The sequence below is a fragment of the Myxocyprinus asiaticus genome, chromosome 47 (assembly GCF_019703515.2).
Source record: "Myxocyprinus asiaticus isolate MX2 ecotype Aquarium Trade chromosome 47, UBuf_Myxa_2, whole genome shotgun sequence".
NCBI lineage: Eukaryota > Metazoa > Chordata > Actinopteri > Cypriniformes > Catostomidae > Myxocyprinus > Myxocyprinus asiaticus.
Genome location: NC_059390.1, coordinates 4,597,358 through 4,619,134, shown reverse-complemented (window position 1 = coordinate 4,619,134; position 21,777 = coordinate 4,597,358). Strand labels below are relative to the sequence as shown.

Below are 21,777 nucleotides of genomic sequence, written 5' to 3'. Positions count from 1 at the left end.
GCAGACAAGACAAATTGAGTTGATTTATTCATCTACCGTCTGATGCAACTACCATCTAGCTAGCTAACTAACCGAAATGAAGATAGTGATCTCGAGTCTGTGAGCTAATCTTGGCTAGCTACGCTATGTCCAATGTCTACACCTTAGTTATATAGCTAGCAGAAATGTCTGAAAACACCTGAAAAACAGGACACAACTGTAAAACTTAAGCAAACTAACTGTGACAATTTAATGCATGACAACGAACAAACACCATCTAGCCAAGTAGCTGGCTTACATTAATTCCTTACCAGTAGTCTGGCTGTTTCTTTTTCTTTTTTCTGCTCCTGACTTGTAGGTACACTTTATGAAGACGAAAAACCCTTTGAGTGTGTTTGTGCCTGTCACATCTAGCTACAAATCTCTCCTAGCAGTTACATTCTCCTTTACCTCTCGGGCCAAAATGGGGTCCACTATAACTGTCTAATTGAGCCATGACAGCTGCCTTAGTTGTACTCGTAGCCCTTGGTATTTTTAAAAATAAAATAAAATAAAAAATGTAAAAAAATCAACCTTGCTTTGCAGGGACCCCTGGTAGCTCAGGGGCCCTAAGCGGCCGCTTATACCGCTTAGAGCTAGAAATGGCCCTGCCTGTAATTAATATTCTTTTTAAAAATACTTTTGGACAGAAATTATAATGATATATAATAAATATATAAGATTTAAAAAAAAATTTTTTTTAGGTGAAATATGACCCAGAAAATTATTTGCGAGATTTACCCATGTAAATAAATATTATATCTTAATTCAGATAATTGGTTGTATAAAATGGGACCGACAAGCAATTGTAAATTTAAAATAAATCTTTATTCCAAGCCTTTAGGTATATTAAATTCCTGAACATCAGTACAATTATCAACTTATAGAAAGAGTGGATCCAAACACAAACCAACAAAAATAAAAGAAGTGCATTTTTGCCAGTGCCTTTAAATACAGTGACAGATTCTGAAGAAGATGACACTGTTGTACATGTTAATCTGAAAATAAATACTGTGACCTGTGGTCTAATATAGTGGAGATGTCTCATGCTTTTGTTTAATGACAAGTGCAGACAACCATCTATTCATATAAATATATAATAAATAGTTCAATTAATTCCATATCTTAAATGTCCTGTGGTGTGCTATAGGTTGATTTTCCATTAAATGTCCAACTTTACACTTATTACAGTAATTATAATCCTGAGTTTAGACAAAGGCGATATGTTAAACAGAGCAGAATCCCACAGTGTCTGTTCAACACACAGTAAGACAATACAAGACATTAATTTAATCTTAAGGTGCAGCACATTCATTCAAAGGCATATTCCCACATCTGTGTTCATGCAGGAATAAGAGATTCAAGCAGATCTCAGGGTTTCTGGAGAATCAGACTGAGGAGTTGGGACAAAATGCGCTGTGCAGGCTGACTGATAGGGTAATGCTGGGGCAACTTGTGCTCAAGTCCTGAGGTCTTCACATAGTACCTATTAAAAAGACCAGAACATATACAGTTCAGCACATATCACCCAGCTTTAATTTACGGCTACTATTCTTTTAATAGTAACAAGTTAAGTAACAAGATGAAGTTCACCTGAACTCCTCTTTGAAGCCTGTAGTGATGTATTTGCTCAGGTAGGTGCTGTGCTGCAGAGATGCTAACAGAACAGAGCACCGCTGGTACAGAAGGACCGTTTGAGAAGGACTGATGGGACACTGCGGGCCTGAGAGAACCAGAACAACCTGCTGGGCCTGATATCCAACAAATGGCAGCTGTGATACAGCAAGAAAAACAGAAGAAAAGTCAAAACGGATGTCTGGTATTCAGTTTACAGATATTCAAACATACGTTCTACATTTCTGAAATGCTTATCATGTGGATTCATGCATATCATTCTGAAAAATATGAGTATGAAAATGAAATGGTTGTTGACTTGCCAAGAATGGATGAGGTTTGAGCATTTGAAACACCCAGCTGACGGCGAGGAAGTGCCCTAGAGCAGGGGTGCGACTGGCCTTTGAACAGCAAATGAGACCAGTAAATGTGATCAGTGTTATATGTGTATAACAGGTGAGTGTTTCTAAGTGGAAATGCTTTAGAAATTTGATAGAACTGCTACTCACTTCCTGACAGAGCACAACAACCTCAAACAGAAGAGCAGATGCTGCATCCAGATAGTCCGCCTGCAGACCCTGCAGCTGTAACACATTTAATTATCATTAATTACATTTAATTATTATAAATTATTAAACACAAAAGACATTTTTAATGAGTGTAAATCAATCATTTGAGTGAATAATGACTTAAATTTTGGTCCTCACACAAAGCTATCATATGTCGTCACAATAGTGGAAGTTTTTCAAAGGCCAAAAACAATGCCAATATCTTACAAGTAGGGAGGTCTCATTTGCTATTATTAAATTATATATATATATATATATATATATATATATATATATATATATATATATATATATATATATATAACATATTTTATATATAAATAATATATTAAATAATTTAATGATGGCAAATGAGATGTACACAAAAGTGCTGAAATTAAATGAACACTTCTTTTATGATATGTTTACTAAAAATTCACAAAAATATTAGATCTGTTTCTCACACAAAGCCATCATATGTTTTCAGAAAAGTAAATGAACAATTTGAATTTTGAAAGTCCGGTACTGATCGGTACTGCAAATATCTAGACTCTAGAGAGTAGGGAGGCCAATTGTCAATATACTGTTCTATAATAAATTAGTAAATTAAATATATTTATAATTAAATAAATTAAAATATAAACACACACACACACACACACACACACACACACATATATATATATATATATATTTATATATATACTGTATATATATATACACTACCAGTCAAAAGTTTTGAAACACTTGACTGAAATGTTTCTCATGATCTTAAAAATATTTTGATCTGAAGGCGTATGCTTAAATGTTTGAAATTAGTTTTGTAGACAAAAATATAATTGTGCCACCATATTAATTTATTTCAAAACTAAAATTTAATAAATAAAAAGAAAAGTTTTTGAAATTGATGACTTGGACCAAATAATAAAGAGAAGCAGCCAATAAGTGCCCAACATAGATGGGAACTCCTTCAATACTGTTTAAAAAGCATCCCAGGGTGATACCTCAAGAAGTTGGTTGAGAAAATGTCAAGAGTGCATGTCTGCAAATTCTAGGCAAAGGGTGACTACTTTGAAGATGATAAAATATAACACAGTTTTGATTTATTTTGGATTTTGTTTAGTCACAACATAATTCCCATAGTTCCATTTATGTTATTCCATAGTTTTGATGACTTTACTATTATTCTAAAATGTGAAGAAAAAAAATTATAATAAAGAATGAGTGTTTCAAAACTTTTGACCGGTAGTGTATATACAGAATTTATTAATTCAGTGATAGTAATTAAGACATACACAACACTTTTATGCTATATTTACTAAAAATTCACACACAAAAAAATATAATTTATCATCCATTAAAGGGATAGTTCACCCCAATATGAAAATTCTCTCATCATTTACTCACCCTCATGCCATCCCAGATGTTTATGACTTTCTTTCTTCTGCAGAACACAAATTATGATTTTTAGAAGAATATTGCAGCTCTGCAGGTCCATACAATCCAAGTGAATGGGTGGCAAAAATTTGAAGCTGCAAAAAGCACATAAAGGCAGCATAAAAGTAATCCATATGATTCCAGTGTTTTAATCCATGTCTTCAGATGTGATATGATAGTTGTGGGTTTTTGCTAGAAATTCTTTCCCTGCCCAGTAGGGGGCGATATGCATGCAGAATGCAAATCACCAAAAACACAACAAGAAGAATGTGAAAGTGAAAGTTTACAGTGGAGATTGACAGAAGATCGCTTCTGAAGACATTTATTTAACCACTGGAGTTGTATGGATTGCTTTTATGGTGATTTATGTGATTTTTGGAGCTTCAAAATGTTTGTACACATTCGCTTGCATTGTATGGACCAAAAGAGCTAAGAAATTCTTCTAAAAATCTTCATTTGTGTTCTGCAGAAGAAAGAAAGTCATACACATCTGGGTTGGCATAAGGGTGAGTAAATGATGAGAGAAATGTAATTTTCAGGTGAACTATCCCTTAAACAAGGCTGTCAATAGATTTTGAAACTGACACTGGGGGAACTAACATTTCTGTTCATCAGTCAAAGTCAAAATTAATTTGGCTAAGCCGATATATTGGTCTATCACAATTTCAGAAGACTTGGAATATAGTGCACAAGTCGTATGAACTACTTTTAAGGTACTTTAATTTTAAATACTTTTTATTGTCCTTTTGGTTTTGGAGCTTGACTGTATAAATCACAATCCACTTTCATTGTATGGAAAACAGCAGCTCAGACATTCTGTAAAACATCTCCTTTTATGCTCCATGAAAGTAAAATATTGTACATGAGTGTGAATAAATTACATAATTTTCTCTTTAAGGTGAACCAGCAGAATCACAGCTCTGAAACTGGCCTGAAAGGCAAAACGGACTCTTTCATACCTTAGTATTTGAAGATTGTGAGTCATTTGTGGAGTCTGGCAGCTGAAGCTCTGGATCACACACTAAAGCATGCAGCATGTTTGCTGTAAGAGCCCCCCTGCACCAGAAAACAGCCATAACTTTAATGAATTTAAAAGTGCACTCAGTGAGTTTTTGTTCATACCATCAAAATTGCAATTAATTTCTTTAGGGGTAAAACGTTTTTAATGAGAAAAAAATAAAAAAAATTAAGTGCACCTTTCAAAACACATGAATATTATTGTGGAGGCAGAATCACTCACTGTTTAGCCGTCAGCATGCTGAGTCGTGCCGCTTCAATCTCTGTTTCCCTGAACATCAGGCTCAAAATCTGAACCACTAAAGTGCAAAGCCTGGAGAACACATTTGTCTTAATATCCTCAGAAATAGCAGTGACAGGAACCCAACGGTGCCCCATCCACCATGAAAATGCACTTGATTTGTATGTTGCTTAAAATGTCAACCTGAAGGTCATTGCAAAGTTGTATAACTGCAAAGCACCGATAGTTTATCTTCTCATGAGATTAGCTAGCACTGGGATGCACCTCATACATAACTAACTCTTGAGCTTGTTGTGAAACACAAGTTACATGTGCATTTGTTACAGGTTTTCTTTGTTATTATTGTTACAGGGAGGATGAATCAGACTTACAGGAGTCGGTCGGCTGTGTGAACTCCTTCCTGAGTGACCTGAGAGCTTTCAGCCAATTTCTTTACCAGGAAGGGATAAAGATCAGGTGACTGAGGAGACAAATATCAGTAATTCTGTAGTTATCATCATAATATTCAGTTATTAGTGCACAGAACAGCTTACACATTATACTCATGGATACTTAAATGTTATTCCAGACTGTAGTTCATTATATATATATATATATATATATATATATATATATATATATATATATATATATATATATATATATATATATATGTGTGTGTGTATATATATATACAGTACTTTGCAAAAGTCTTAGGCACATAAGATGTTTCACAAAAACATTTGTCTTAAGATAGTTATATATACCTTCAGCTTTAATGTGTCAATAGGAAATGTACATTTTAAACTCCCGAACATTCCTTTTACAAATAGAATAGAACAGAAGAACAGGGAGCCCTGCAACAGATGTCATGGCCCCCACAAAGCCCCCCACTGAGTCAGTCTGAGATTACATGAAGAGACCAAAGCTGTTGAGACAGCCGAATTAGATAGAAGAACTGTGGTGAATTCTCCAAGAAGCTTGGAACATCGTATCTGCCAACAACCAAGAAAAACTGTGTCCAGGTGTACCTAGGAGAATTGGTGCTGTTTTAAAAGCAAAGGTGGTCACAACAAATATTGATGTAGCTTTTTTTTATGTTTACTGGACTTTGTATGACATTAATTGATAAATGAAAACTATTTATGGCATTATTTTTGAAGACATCCTCACTATGCAACATCTTTTCCAAGTGCCTAAAACTTTTGCACAGTACTGTACACACACACATATATATATATATTAGCCTATTTTTAAGATTTACACATTTTAATTTCATAACAAAATTGGATAATCTTTGTCAAAATTAAATTAATAAAACGTACATTTATTCAATTTGATGGAATTTTGTTATGAAACTGAAATGCATAAATCTTAAAAATAGGCTTAAATATTTTTTGAATGTGAGCTCTCTCTCACAGACTAAAGAGAGCATTCTGACATAAGAATATCACATAATAATAAAAGCCTTGTTGAATTGTGCTGAATATGTCTGATCCAACCCTCTTTGACATAAAGCACACCTTAATATCTAAAAATACTCATTGCCTGTACTTATAGCGCAAAAGTGCGTACTTTTTTAGTCGTCTTGGTTTCGAAGTATTTTCCCCAGTCATTTTTTCATAGATATTTCATAAAGTTCTTCATAAAAGTGTTTTAATCCATGAACCAAACCAAAAAGCTCTGAGGTAAATCACATTATAAACTTCAATCAAACAAAAAGAATGTGTATTTACCATCTTTAATGGGGAAATGAACTAGAGTCCCATGAAATATTGCAAATGACATAAATTCAAAATAATGGAAATAAAAAAATAAAAATAACTTTTTTTACTTGATTATTAGTATAGAACCGATATATTTTAATTTGATTGCAAAATATTCAGATATACACAAATATATACACTATATGGCCAAAACTTTGTGGACACCATATGTGCTTGATGAACATTTGATTTCAAAACCTTAGGCATCAATTTCCCCCTTTGCTGTAATAACAGCTTCCACTCTTTTGGGAAGGCTTTCCACTATACTGTATGTAGTAACATGGCTGCAGGGATTTGCTCTCATTCAGACACAAGGCTATCAGTGAGGTCAGGAACTGATGTTTGTCGATGGGGCCTGACTTACAGTTGCTGTTCCAGTTCACCCCAAAAGTGATCAGTGGGGTTCAGGTCTGGGCTTTGTGCAGGCCAGTCAATTTCTTCCACACCAGACACAGTAAACCATTTCTTTATGGACCTCACTTTGTTCACAGTGGCATTGTCATGCTGGAACAGAAAAGGGCTATCCACAAACAGTTGCCACAGATTTGGAAGCACACAAAGCCCAAGCCATTACATAAAGGAACATTAAGATTTTTTTTTACTGGATTTAATGGAGTAACCAAATTCGTTAATTAGAAGGGGGTGTCCACAAACTTTTGGCCATATAGTGTAAGTAGTTGCTGCAGATCTCTTTGCCGTGGTTCTCTGATTAACAGATTTTCCCCCTCAGGATCATGGGTAGTGTAGCTCTTCACCAGGAATTTCACTATTAAACATGATTGTTTAAAAATGAAGTTGAAATAATGTGGGCTGATGGCTTCGACAGAAGCACATCCTATTAATTAACTACCTCGGAGCTCACAGTAGGTCTATCTTTTAAGGTTTATAAGTTATAATTAAAAATCAATTCCCCTATGGAAAAAATAAATGAGATTTTGACTTCTGTAACAAGTCTGTTACACTATATTTTACAGCTATCATGAATACTTGATTCTAATTAGTCAATCACATCATTCTAATTATTCTAATGATAGATAAACTGTATTCAATGTCAACTTCTTACTTAATTCTATTAGTTTTGTCTTTCATATTTCTCAGCAGTCTCTTTCTTCTCACATTATAAAATCATTTGAATTCAATGTCAATATTTCATGTCCATTTATTTATTTATTTGGCAAGTAGATATGTAAAAAGTGGGATAATATAATCAGCTGGTCATTATTGCAAAATAAACCTAGACAGGGAGATCAAGACCCCAATGCAAAGTGGAGGGGGTCTTGTATTCCTTACTTATTCTTATCTTTACAGTGCATAAACACATTAATGATAACACACACACATAAAAGGCTGTGTTTGTGAATCTTACCCTCCAGAAGAGTTTTTTGATGGTTGGGTTGCGGTATGTAGCAGTGTGCAGCTCCTGGAGTAGTAAATACAGACTCTCCAGACTGATGTGTTCCTGTAGCAGCTCGCCACTCAGCTGATTGAACAAATGACACGTCCGCTCCCAGCTACAAACACATCACATTACTGTTTTTTTGCAGATCATTTTGTATCCCGTACATTTTTTTACTACAGGTCTTTAAAGGGTTAGTTTGCCCAAATATGAAAATTCTGTCATCATTTACTCACCCTCATGTCATTCCATGCTCTCAAGATATATATATATATATATATATATATATATATACAGTATACACACGGTATAATGAAATAATATTGTAAGAATGGGATTTCAAGCTTCAAAAATGATATACTGTAATAGTATCATAAAAGTAGTCTTCAAACATCTTATTATGTGTTCCATGGGTTTGGAAAGATATGAGGGTGAGTAAAAAATGACAGAATTTTCTTTTTTGAGTGAACTATGTCTTTAACCACTAAAACTAAGGTTGAAAGTTTTGAAAAAAAGGTTTTTGGAATAATGCACCTCATCTTGTAACATTGCTGTTTCTCTGGAGAAGAGGAGGATATGCCACATCTCTTCCTGTACACTGGGTCCAGCATCAAAGTTGATCTCTACAAAAAAACACCACATGATGGTGACTTGATGCAAAGCATTTTGCAATTATTGGATGGATACAGCTTCTAGCATTAGATCAACTGACTAAAACTAATTTAGGAATAGTTCACCCAAAAATGACAATTCTCTTATCATTAACTCATACTTATGTCGTCTTAAACTTGCATGACATTCTTTCTTCCGCAGAACACAAAGAAAGATATTTACCCAAATATTCACCCAAAAATGGAAATTCACCCTTATGATATCTCAGGTGTGTATGACTTTCTTTCTTCAGCGGAACACATTTGGAGAAAAATAGAAAAATATCTTTGCTCAGTAGGTACTTAAAATGCAAGCGAATGGAGATTTCTCTTTTGAAGCTCCAAAAATCACAGATAGTCAGCATAAACGTCATCGATACGGCTCCAGCTGTTAAATTAATGTCTTCTAAAGCGACACGATCACTTTTGGTTTGAAAAAGATCAACATTTAAGTACTTTTTTAACTCTAAACCATGCTTCCGGTCAGAAGCGGTACACACGTATGATGTAATCACATTGGCATTTAAAACACGTGAAAACTGAAGCACGTGCGTCACAGTCGGAAGAGCAGTGCTGTTTACAAGTGAGATGGAGGAAAGCTGTACAGTATCTTGGCTGGTTTTGGTTTAGATCTGTATTTATCTTTTTCTTTACTCACAGTGGTGCATTTGTTTGCTCATCCTGGGATGTCTCAACCGAGTGGAGAATGTGAGATTACGTCGGTATCATGGCAACGCGAATACGTCACACGAGAGACCGCTTGGACTTCACCCTGTCATGAAGCTTACCGGAAGCATTTGATTATAGTTAAAAAGTACTAAATTATTGATCTTTTTTTTTTTTGCACCAAAAGCAATCGGATCACTTTAGAAGACATTAATTTAAACGCTGGAGTCGTATGGTTGACGTTTATGCTGACTGTCTGTGATTTTTGGAGCTTCAAAAGAGAAATCTCCATTCACTTGCATTTTAAGGACCTACTGAGATAAGGTATTTTTCTGTTTTTCTTCAAATGTGTTCTGGTGAAGAAAGAAAGTCATACACACCTGGGATATCATGAGAGTAAATGATGAGAGAATTTTCATTTTTGGGTGAGCTATCCCTTTAAATGGAGATATAATGTCTGTTTGTTCATATACTGCAAGTGAAATGTGACCAGAACTCTTAAGGTTAAAATATAACATAAAGGCATCATAAGAGTAATCCATAAGACTCCAGTGGTTTAATCAATGTCTTCTGAAGCGATCCAACTGATATTGCATGAGAACAGACCAAAATGTAACTCTTTTTTCACTATAAATCTTGGCAGCAGTCTCCTTGGCGATCATGATTTCAAGCTCGATTACACTTCCTATAGTGCCATCTAGCGTGAGTCAAGCACTAGGAAGTATAATCGAGCTTGAAATCAAAATCATGCAATGGCAAAATGTACAGTGAAAAAAGAGTTATATTTTGGTCTGTGCAAACCCAAAACTGATTGGATCGCTTCAGAAGACATTGATTAAACCACTGGAGTCATATGGTTTATATTATGCTGCCTTTATGCCCTTTTTGGAGCTTGAAAATTTGGTCACTATTCACTTGCATTGTATGGACAAACTGACATCATATCTCCATTAAAATATCTTCATTTGGGGTGAGTACTTGATAAGAGAGTTATCATTTTTGGATGAACTATTCCTTTAAAGCTGAAGTGTATAACTGTTTCTGTGTATAATCCTTTCTACGATCCCAGCTTAATGTGCAGAGACAACTATAAGTAAACCATTCGTAGGTTAATTTTCTATATATCTCTGAGGTGCTATAACATTCTACTGTTTGTTTTGAGCGACCCGTCCATCCCGAAACACAACAACACTGACTCAACCAATGGTGGAGTTGAGGGCAGGACTATCTTTTATTCGATCAACAGCAGACAGGGGGTGCATTCGGAAAGCTGTTTGAAATTATTATTATTTTTCCGGTGTAATTCTATTCGGTGGCACTAGTGGCACAGAAATTACATGCTTCAGCTTTAAGCAAAACTCTGTGACTTTAAAAAAATGTGAGGTACAAATAAACAACACAGATACACAGAGACACACACATACAATAATGTAACTGCTCCATGCGCATTGCAGGTGCAGATATATTCGAGAGGTTGGAGATACAGCATAAAGGTGCAATTCTTCCTCCTTCTCATCCTCCTCTTCCTCTTTGTCCTTCTCTGCTAGAGTCCTCAGCATCAGCCGTGACAGGATTGAACTCCTGCGGCTGGATACTGCAGGCCTGTCAGTCTGAACAGCAACTACACTGGAGCTTGACGAGTGAACGGGGGACGGGGGCTGTGACAAGGTATGAAACAGACCCAATACATCCGGGTTTGGACACGAAGCTGAACGTCTCTTTATAATGATGCTGCCTTCCTCTTCCTCCAGTCCACCATCACTGTAACAGACAAAGAGAAATAATCAAACAAAAGGCTGTGTGGGTATCCTTAAAGGGGAGGTAATTTTTTGTTTTGTTTTAATAAAATACTTATTTCCATAGAAATTCCATTTGGTGATGCAAGTGGAATGGAAATTGCACTTCAAATAATCTTGCACTTCAATTATAAATTTTAATTTTATAAATAATTTCACACTTCTAAGCAGGTTACATTTTTTAAATACGTTGGTTTGTTCTTGATAAATGGATTAATACATCAAACAGTTATTCATTAGCATTAAAGGGTTACTTCACCCAAAAATTAAAATTATCTCATCATTTACTCAACCTCATGCCATCCCAGGTGTGTATGACTTTCTTTCTTCTGATGAACACATTTGAAGAAAAAATATCTTAGCTTAGTAGGCCCTTAAAATGCAAGTGGATGGGGATCAGATCTTTGAAACTCCAAAAATCAGAGACAGTCAGTTCAACAGCAGTATGCACGTGTAATGTAATCACGTTGGCGTTACTGACACATGTGCGACACAAAAGCAGCACTGTATACAACTGAGAAGGAGGAACGCTGTACAGAAGCTTCGTTAGTTTTGGTTTGTATCTGTATTTGTATCTGTTTGTTTACTCACAATGGTGCATTTGTGTGCTCATCTTGGACGTCTCATCCAAGAGAAAAACTTGAGATTACGTCCATAACATGCCAACACGAATATGTCACATGAGATACCCTGTGAACTCAGCCTCTCGTGACGTGAACGCGCATACTGCTGCTGACCAGAAAAAATTATTTATAGTTCAAAAAGTACTTAAATATTGATCTTTTTCATACCAAAAGTGATGGTTTCACTTTAGAACACATTAATTTAACCAGTGGAGTTGTATGGATGATGTTTATGCCATCTGCCTGTGATTTTTGGAGCTTCAAAAGAAAAATCTCCATTCACTTGCATTTTAAGGACCAACTGAGCTGAGATATTTTGATATTTTTATATCAAATGTGTTCTAATGAAGAAAGAAAGTCATACACATTTGGGATGGCATGAGGGTGAGTAAATATTGAGAACATTTTCATTTTTGGGTGAACTATCCCTTTAACTACATTAATATAGTGCTACAACGTCCTACATTACACAACTTTATAATACTGGCAAAATTTTATTGGATTAATTTAAGACATTACACAAATTTCTTCATCTCTGGAATATGAGTCCTTTCAACTAGATTTGTTTATATCCTTGGCTTGATATAAAGCTCTTAAAAAGAAATTGTGACATTGTGTGAATTTTAGGACAGAGTGTAAAAGCATTCTACTGTCACACAGCATGACTTCAGCCCAGCCACAGCTGCTGCACTGAACAAACATGTCCACAAGGAGGCGCTGGTGAGTGACTCACCGCATGTGTGTTCAGTGATGCTTAACTTTAAAGGTGCACTCAGTAACTTTTGTCTTTGTGTCATCTTGGACTTACACTGATACCTAGTGGCTTGGATGCAGTATCATTTAACATCAATAGTTTTCAGATGCCATTGTAGAAATTTAGTATTCACAGCCAACCATGATTCATTTAATCACTGAGTGAAAGTGTCAAATAACAGGATGTTACTGAGATTAAGCCAGTAGTATTCAGCTGGTCATGTGACTCTAACATGGCAGCCCCAATGTGCGGACCCTCTCCATGTAGAATAAAACAGCTTTTATAAGGTTACTGATATGACTGGAGTCTTTAATGCGAGTGGTTATGATTTCCTACATATATTGCAAAATTACAATTCATCTCTTTAAGAGTGCACCTTTAAGGTTTGGATGCCAGACAAAGTCTTTCCTCCCATTTAAAATCCCTTTAATAAGGCGGATTAGGAGAAAATATGCCATATGCCTCAACGCCCTGACAATTTCTGTGGTGGAAAATCCACTGACCTACATTCGTCAATGCTATATAATGTCTGAGGAAAGCTCAATGGCTATGGCAGGCCCTCTAAGCACAACTACAGCACACCACAAATTCAACAAAGGTCTTAAATTGATGCTTACATTGTGGAAAACCAGGCTTTAAATAATGCTTATAACACGTCCCATATGGTTATGTATTAGTCTCCTCAGACAATGGCAGACACTCACAAATATGAGCTAAAGAGGAACTAATGGTCTCCCTTGAGTGAAATTCGACAAATGAGCTGCGAGTCAGTGCACTGCTATAAATATAAACAACACTGTTGAGTGTGATAACACATTCACACACTGTCCTCAGAACAGTCTCAGAGCGGTTCGATGAATGTGGGATGGCTGGTCACATGAGAAAATGTTGGCGTCTTTGGTTTTTCATCAAACTTCAATCACATGTGTAGTTAAGAACACCAGGCAGGCATGTTTTGCTGAGACAAACAAGGTCTTTTAATTGGATGTTTATTGCTTTGCGGTTTCCGTCTCGTATTGTGCCATGGCAACAGTGTGAATGACGCCAATGGCTCACTTCGCTGTTTCCCCTGCTCGTCTTGGGCTGTCAAGAGTATAATGCGGATGACAACACACTGTGGTAATGGATGCTGGTACAATTTGGAATTGATGTCAAGAGATATCCCCTCTCTGTTTGATTTTCCATTTTTTTTATTTTTATGAATGTAGTATTGTTTCTGGAGCTTGACTGGTAGAGCATGGAGCTAGCAATGTCAAGGTTGTGAGTTCGACCCCTGGGGAACACACAGACTCATAAAATGTGTCCACACTAAAAAAATGTCCTGTTAAATTTATGGTAAAAAACGTATACATTTTCATCATACTTTTCACTTAAATATTTTACTTATGTATTTTTTTCTATATTTTACTGTAAAATTACATGTATTTTTAAATAAAATATAATGTTAAACAAAAAATAATTTTTCATCGTACAAGGTAACCAAGTTACCTAATTAACACTTTATTACTGTAGAATTTTTACATTCTTTTTCTGTAACTATAAATCTTTTTTATAGTTCAGTAACTTGAAGTAGCTTTGAATAAAAGTGTCTGCCAAATGCATAATGTGATGTAATGCTATGAATAAGGAAAACAAAGCAACTGTAGTAAAATCAACATAAAAACAGCAAAAAAGTCCACATTATAAAACCACAAACAATACACATAAAACTTAGTGTACTGTTGGTGGTTCCCTGTTGACAAGCACGATCTCTCTCTCTTTTTTTTTTTTAGCTTATTAATCATACATATGTAATGTGATCTCTCTCCTCTCATTTCCTTCACAGAAGCTCACATTGCATCCTTGCTTTCCAGAAAGGAACCTACCTAACAAATAACAGCTTTAAAGGGCACCTTTAAAGTTACAGAAAGTTAGCATTTAATTTAGCCAACATGAAATGGCATCAGAACACATTTTACTTCAGTAATATGACACATATCAGGGAGACATATGATATTCAATGATAAAGAAGCAGCCTCATCTCATGAAAATTATGTGACTATGACAAAAATTTTGTAACACAGTACTATGCGGTTCATTACATGTATCACGGCAGTTCTGGGACAAAATGTCGACGGTCTGGTGCTAAAAGCAACAGATGAGGTTTTTAAACCTTAAACCTAAGTTTTAACCCTACCCTAAACCTTAAACTTAACCCTAACCAATAGTCATAAAAAGCTCATTTGAGATAGAAAACGCAATTGCTAAAGCAACCACTTTATTTCTATGACACTTTTGATTCACGTGTCAACTTGTGTGCTCTTCAGGACTCATTTATCACGCAAAAATCATTTAGCAAAAATGTAAGTATAGTAACATGATTCTATGAGACCAGGTTGAAAAGAATGTAAGTCGGGACTTCATTTTATCCTTTGTTAACTTATTGGATGACAGGTTTTTAGAAGGCTTGGTGACATCAGTCGAAAAGTAAATAAAGTAAACATTTCAGAGGCGGACCAAGTTATTATATTTTGTTGAGAAATCACAGTAATTTATGCATTTTTACAATAACATATACTGATGATTTTTTAAATAAAACAAGGAACATGTATTAGAAAGTAAATACTGTTAATTGTAATTAAAAAAAATAAAATCTAACGACTTTATTTAATTCAATTTCCTCATCTCCCTTTCACTAATTTGCCTCCTCCTTCTCTCTGTCTTTACTGCTGTATTATTTAGTTTCTAGGCCAGGGTTCCTCCTCTGCTTCTGATGTTCTCCCAGCAGGGCTTCAGAGGAACAGTGTTGAGGAGAAACCACAGTTTGGTTCTCTTATAAGCCAGCCATGATGACAACATAACACTCATCTAGCATGTATAAAGTGATAAACTATTATAAATTCTAGACTAAAGTGCAATACAAAATGAAATGTCAACTTGATTTAATTTTCTACATGTGCTACATTATTGAAGCTAATTAATCCAATTATTTGATCCAATTAATGTGTTTTTGTTGCATGTGACTGTGATTATTATTATTATTATTATTATTATTTTTTTTTTTGTTTTTTTTTTGTGACGCCTATTTTAATGTTTAACAATTCAGATAACCTGATAACCTTTGGACCCTCATATCAGTATCGCCTACAGTATGTTAGCTTAGCACTGATAGGAATTTAATCAATTTAGTTTCTAGGAAACAAAGTACAATAGAGAGATCCTGTGCTTTCTGTGTGATACTGAGCAGTGGGATTCAGAATATCTCTACATTTATTCTCCCACCAGTTTGTTTAATATAATGGCTGGCTCAAGTTGCTAAGCAAAGGGCCTCTTAAAACTGAGTTTATTCCTTCTGCATTGTAGAGTCAGAGACAGTAAAAACCTGTGAGGCAGAGATAAAGCACTTTAAATGGGTCAGTGCCGCCCTGTCAGTGTGATGGGCACAAATGGACAGGAGTCGTACAGCACTGAGAATGTGTTGGTGAGGCCATTAAAACTGAGAGGCTTTTACCTCATTGATGTGGGAGAGATTCTCCAGGCTGAGGACTCAGATGGAGCTGAACGTGTCGACAAGAGTACATGACTCATCCCTGATAGAGAGAGACAGACGGGGAGGAAAGAATCATAAGATGTCAGAACTGTTTTTTTTCCTTTGTCAGTATTAAATGTTGTTGGAACTCTAATTTATCTAAGACGACAAATTGATATATTCACAAAGTTCTCTTATGAGGAACAACAGCGGTGTTTTAAGCTAAATATTAAAACAACAAACACACACAGCTGTCTATATATATATATTTGTGTGCACTTTTTGGGGGCAATCTCATTATCAAATATGCCCAGGTAACATTTCAGCTTTCATTTCTCAAAATTAAATAATCTCCCATATATATATATATATATATATATATATATATATATATATATATATATATATATATATATATATATATATATATACTATATTGCCAAAAGTATTTGCTCACCCATCCAAATAATTGAATTCAGGTGTTCCAATCACTTCCATGGCCACAGGTGTATAAAATGAAGCACCTAGGCATGCAGACTGCTTCTACAAACATTTGTGAAAGAATGGGCCGCTCTCAGGAGCTCAGTGAATTCCAGCGTGGTACTGTGATAGGATGCCACCTGTGCAACAAGTCCAGTCGTGAAATTTCCTCGCTACTAAATATTCCACAGTCAACTGTCAGTGGTATTATAACAAAGTGGAAGCGATTGGGAATGACAGCAACTCAGCCACGAAGCGGTAGGCCACGTAAAATGACAGAGCGGGGTCAGCGGATGCTGAGGCGCATAGTGCGCAGAGGTCGCCAACTTTCTGCAGAGTCAATCGCTACAGACCTCCAAAGTTCATGTGGCCTTCAGATTAGCTCAAGAACAGTGCGTAGAGAGCTTCATGGAATGGGTTTCCATGGCCGAGCAGCTGCATCCAAGCCATACATCACCAGGTGCAATGCAAAGCGTCGGATGCAGTGGTGTAAAGCATGCCGCCACTGGACTCTAGAGCAGTGGAGACGCGTTCTCTGGAGTGACAAATCACGCTTCTCCATCTGGCAATCTGATGGACAAGTCTGGGTTTGGCAATTGCCAGGAGAACGGTACTTGTCTGACTGCATTGTGCCAACTGTGAAATTTGGTGGAGGGGGGATTATGGTGTGGGGTTGTTTTTCAGGAGCTGGGCTTGGCCCCTTAGTTCCAGTGAAAGGAACTCTGAATGCTTCAGCATACCAAGAGATTTTGGACAATTCCATGATCCCAACTTTGTGGGAACAGTTTGGGGATGGCCCCTTCCTGTTCCAACATGACTGCGCACCAGTGCACAAAGCAAGGTCCATAAAGACATGGATGAGCGAGTTTGGTGTGGAAGAACTTGACTGGCCTGCACAGAGTCCTGACCTCAACCCGATAGAGCACCTTTGTGATGAATTAGAGCGAAGACTGCGAGCCAGGCCTTCTCGTCCAACATCAGTGTCTGACCTCACAAATGTGCTTCTGGAAGAATGGTCAAAAATTCCCATAAACACCCTAAACCTTGTGGAAAGCCTTCCCAGAAGAGTTGAAGCTGTTATAGCTGCAAAGGGTGGGCTGACGTCATATTAAACCCTATGGATTAAGAATGGGATGTCACTTAAGTTCATGTGCGCCTAAAGGCAAATGAGCGAATACTTTTGGCAATATAGTGCATATAAATAAAAATATATTTTTTCCTTTCAAGTAATGAGAATTGAGGGGGAAATGTGCTTAATTTTTATGAAAATAATGTCACAATGCAAAATATCTTGACTGTCCAAAAAATAGGCTTCATTTTCTAAAAAAATTCTTGATTGCTTGTTTCTTGCTTTTCATTTTGGGGTAAAAGATGACTCATATGCGACATAAGCTTGACAGGTTTTGTGAGATTCACTCTTTTACCTCAATGATCGGATTCAACGTTTATTTTAATTGGGTGCATTTCTCAGTGTGTGAATTCTCTCCATTCATTATGTGTAAAGGCTGAGTGCCCTTGTGTCTCTTGTAGCCACGGTGCTTTTCCCCATAGATAACCTCACTGGTTTAGCTGTTTATCCTGCACTGGTTAAGCTGCTTTCCAGCACTGCCCTTGTGTGAGTGTAAGACAGAAACTCACTCCCAACACATACAGTACACTCAGTTCAAGGTGGGTTATGCAGGTTTCAGTCCTGCCGCTCTTACTTAGAAAGGTGAAAGGGCGAACTGACTAGAACATATATCTGCTGGGTAGGTCAGGAAGCTCAGCTAATGCAATTAAGGGTTTATCACACCGTTGAGGGAAAAAAATCTAGTCATCTATATATAGTCAACAGTTATGCAGTCACGTTTTGCAAAGAATTTCATACAACATATTATAAAGACTAATATCTATAGAAGAAACTCAACTGATTAGACTGCACTGTTTCTAAATCACCCATGATGGCATCAGACATTAAATGAATTCTTGATTAATTATTAATTCTAGATTTAATTAATTTAAGTCTAAAATAGCTTTGCTTTACCCTCCATGGAATGACGGACACCCAAGTCATGTCGTTGCGATGGGGACACAGATGGACATTCTGGCTTGTTCTGGCTCGATCCTTTGGGTCTTTTGCTCTTTTTACCAGCATTCTTTGCAGTATGGACAACACAAATATGTAACGAACGCTCTCGATCCCGTCCACTGAGGAAATCGGGCAAATCATTGATCTAAGGGCAAAGATGTTATATATGTATATTAGAGAGTCTCAGGTTTGATATGCAAAATGAGTCATCAAAACAGTTGCATCAATTCAGTTATTAAATTGATTAAAGCATCTTATCAATAACATTACCTAATAGCCAAATCCCCAATAACAGTACATAACAATTTCTTCTTAATAAAAAAAAAATGTTCTTACCAATGCCTCCCAATATCAGACATGCTTAGAATTGTGGTTTGAATCTGACATTGACCTCTCTCCAATGGCTTATCTTATTACTACATTAGTGTAAGCTACTCAGTCAAAGTACACAGGGCTCATCCCGTAAACTGTGACTCTTTTGAAGTAGGAATTAATGACCTTTTAATTATCATCATGCCATGAATGCATATATACTATGTACATATCTACAGTATACATACAATTTGCATATTGCCTTCCCAACAGCAGGCCATATGCATATGCATACATTTTCCTACACTATAATGGCAAATAAATTGCTCTTCCAAATTGTTCTATTATTGTGACATTTCCATTTTTCAGTTACAGACTTTTAAGTTCTAAAACTTTCCATGACTCATACTTTGAGCTGGGTAAATGCACAAGCTTCCCAAACAACCCTTCTTTAAGCAGTTTAACATGCCGGATAAGTAAATGTCCACTCTCTATAATTAGCATCGTCTTTCTGCCGGAAGCCTATGACCAGTCACTGCTGCTAAGAGGACAATTACACTTTATTTGACATTTTAAACACAGACTCAGTGGTAAATGATGAATAAATAAGTAGCCTAAATAAATAATGATACTTAATAATTAATAATACGATTTTGGAGGCCTAGGTAGCTCAGCGAGTATTGACGTTGACTACCACCCCTGGAGTCGCGAGTTTGAATCCAGGGTGTGCTGAGTGACTCCAGCCAGGTCTCCTAAGCAACCAAATTAGCCCGGTTGCTAGGGAGGGTAGAGTCACATGGGGTAACCTCCTCGGTCTATAATGTGTGGTTCTCGCTCTTGGTGGGGCGCGTGGTGAGTTGTGCGTGGATGCCGCGGAGAATAGCATGAAGCCTCCACACACGCTATGTCTCCGCAGAAACACACTCAACAAGCCACATGATAAGATGCGCGGATTGACGGTCTGGGACACGGAGGCAACTGAGATTCGTCCTCCGCCACCCTACGCCACCACGAGGATTTAGAGCGCATTGGGAATTGGGCATTCCAAACTGGGGAGAAAAAAAAGGGGCAAAAAATAAAAATAAAATAAAATTATATATATATATATATATATATATATATATATATATATATATATATATATATATATATATATATATATATAATAAGAAATTGAGAGGGTAAATTAATGTTGAAACATGAAATAAATGTAAAGCCCCCTGTCATGTAAACCGCCTGAAAAGAGCAGACAATTTGTGCAAAATCTTGCGATAAATAAAACTATCACAAATTAATTTGATTGTTGTTGTTGTTTTTTCACATCTGCAAATTTTTTTTTTTTTTTTAATAGAGCAATATGCAGAACAGGGTGCTTATATATTCGCTATATATCTCTATTTTCTATCTAGGAATAAATAAATAATGAGATAACAACATGCAAAATATTGTACTTTTACACTTGGCAATAAAGTGTATATCAACTGAATCAAGAATTTAAAAATGCATGGCATGCATGGCATGCATAAAATATGATAACATAAATGCTGCGCGCTCACCAGCTCAATGCTCGTGATGTCTCTGAAGCTGAGCGCCTCGCGCAGCGCGCGCGGGTGATACTCGCTCAGGTAGATGCGCTCATCGCTCAAGATCACATGCATGAAAACCTTCTTCACCGAGCCCGAGACCACCACACACGGCTCGCAGGATCGGATCCGCTCGTACAAATCACAGCTGGTGTTTCTCTTGAGAAAAGAGTCCAGTTTGCTGTTGTTCTTGGTTCTTTCCATGGAAATGTCCCGCGCACCTCTCCAGGTGACACCTTAACACCAATGGCACTTTAATTAATGTCCGGTGCTCTACGCATACTGTCATATGAATCGTAACAGGTACAAGTGTAATTAATGCGTTTAGTGGTTCCCTGTGACTGGCATCCTGATGTGTTGACTGTAAGGTGTATTCGCTCTCTAACATGTCAATGAAACTGGAGGAGCGCCGTTATTGCGCATGCGCACCCATCCTTTATAACTAGAGCAGCATGACTTGGCTCTGCTTTGTTAGAAACGTCAGGAATATCCAAAAAAGGACAATACCCTTTCTTAAGAGATATAGTAAATAAATGTAAAAAGATACCTTGCGTACATGTGCGTGCTTGTACTTTATAATATAGTTTTATCACTGGCACTTTCATATTTTAGCTAGGGTTGATTGTGTTCTCATTGGACCCACACTCCAAAAAATATTTTAGCCTGTTTTTAAGATTTACGCATTTTAATTTCATAAAAAAATCCATCAGATTGAATTATGTAATTACATTAATAAAACGTAATATATTTAGTTTTTTAATTTAATTTAAGATTAATTACATTTGATGGACTTTTATTAAATTGAAATGTGTAAATCTTTATTATTATTATTATTATTATTATTATTATTATTATTATTATTATTATTTTAGATGATTGTGGAACAATTGTGCCATCTTGTGGACATAGAAATGTCTCAAAACTGTTTCTTGTTTGTCATGTGGCGTGCGAAATCACCCTAACCTGAGCAATTAACTGAATAGTTTGACATTATGCCTCACGTTAAAAAATGCTTAAGTTGTCAAAATGTCTTTGAACATAACTTTTCATACATTGAAGAGACCGAGGGATTGAACAGATGCAGTTTTATTCAACCACGAGTATTTATCATGTACATAATTAAAACCAATGAGACAAGACCCATGGATTAAAATCTGTAAAGGCCAAGAATCAGTCAGTCACTGCTAAATTTACAGTTGTTCTTCTTTCATCCAGCACCTGAAGCACCTTATAATACCTCTGTTTCCATCACAGTGCTGTTGTTTTCTTTGTCTGGGACAGATGAAATGCTGTTCCCTTGAAATCTCCAGAGCTGGGAAAG

At 36.3% G+C, this 21,777-nt stretch overlaps 1 protein-coding gene across 1 annotated transcript; it reads right to left on the bottom strand.

Moving 5' to 3' along the window:
* Positions 1 to 857: 857 nt before the first annotated feature.
* Positions 858 to 20,829, bottom strand: LOC127436720 (uncharacterized protein C12orf56 homolog). The gene is made up of 13 exons (XM_051691036.1): positions 20,430 to 20,829; positions 18,517 to 18,706; positions 15,996 to 16,074; positions 10,757 to 11,093; positions 8,551 to 8,639; positions 7,987 to 8,131; positions 5,247 to 5,335; positions 4,858 to 4,947; positions 4,577 to 4,673; positions 2,142 to 2,216; positions 1,956 to 2,033; positions 1,612 to 1,790; positions 858 to 1,504 (listed from the first exon to the last, which is right to left on the bottom strand). The coding sequence occupies exons 1-13, from the start codon at positions 20,658 to 20,660 to the stop codon at positions 1,390 to 1,392; spliced, it is 1,794 nt and encodes a 597-aa protein (XP_051546996.1). The 5' UTR covers positions 20,661 to 20,829; the 3' UTR covers positions 858 to 1,389.
* Between the last annotated feature and the right edge of the window lie 948 nt (positions 20,830 to 21,777).

Excerpts from the sequence above, each read along its gene's own strand:
- LOC127436720 (XM_051691036.1), bottom strand. The coding sequence starts at position 20,660 with ATGGAAAGAACCAAGAACAACAGCAAACTGGACTCTTTTCTCAAGAGA. Across the intron at positions 4,948-5,246 it reads CACACAGCCGACCGACTCCT|GCTTTGCACTTTAGTGGTTC; the intron begins GTAAGTCTGATT and ends TGTGTTCTCCAG. Across the intron at positions 4,674-4,857 it reads AGCATGCTGACGGCTAAACA|GGGGGCTCTTACAGCAAACA; the intron begins GTGAGTGATTCT and ends TTTCTGGTGCAG.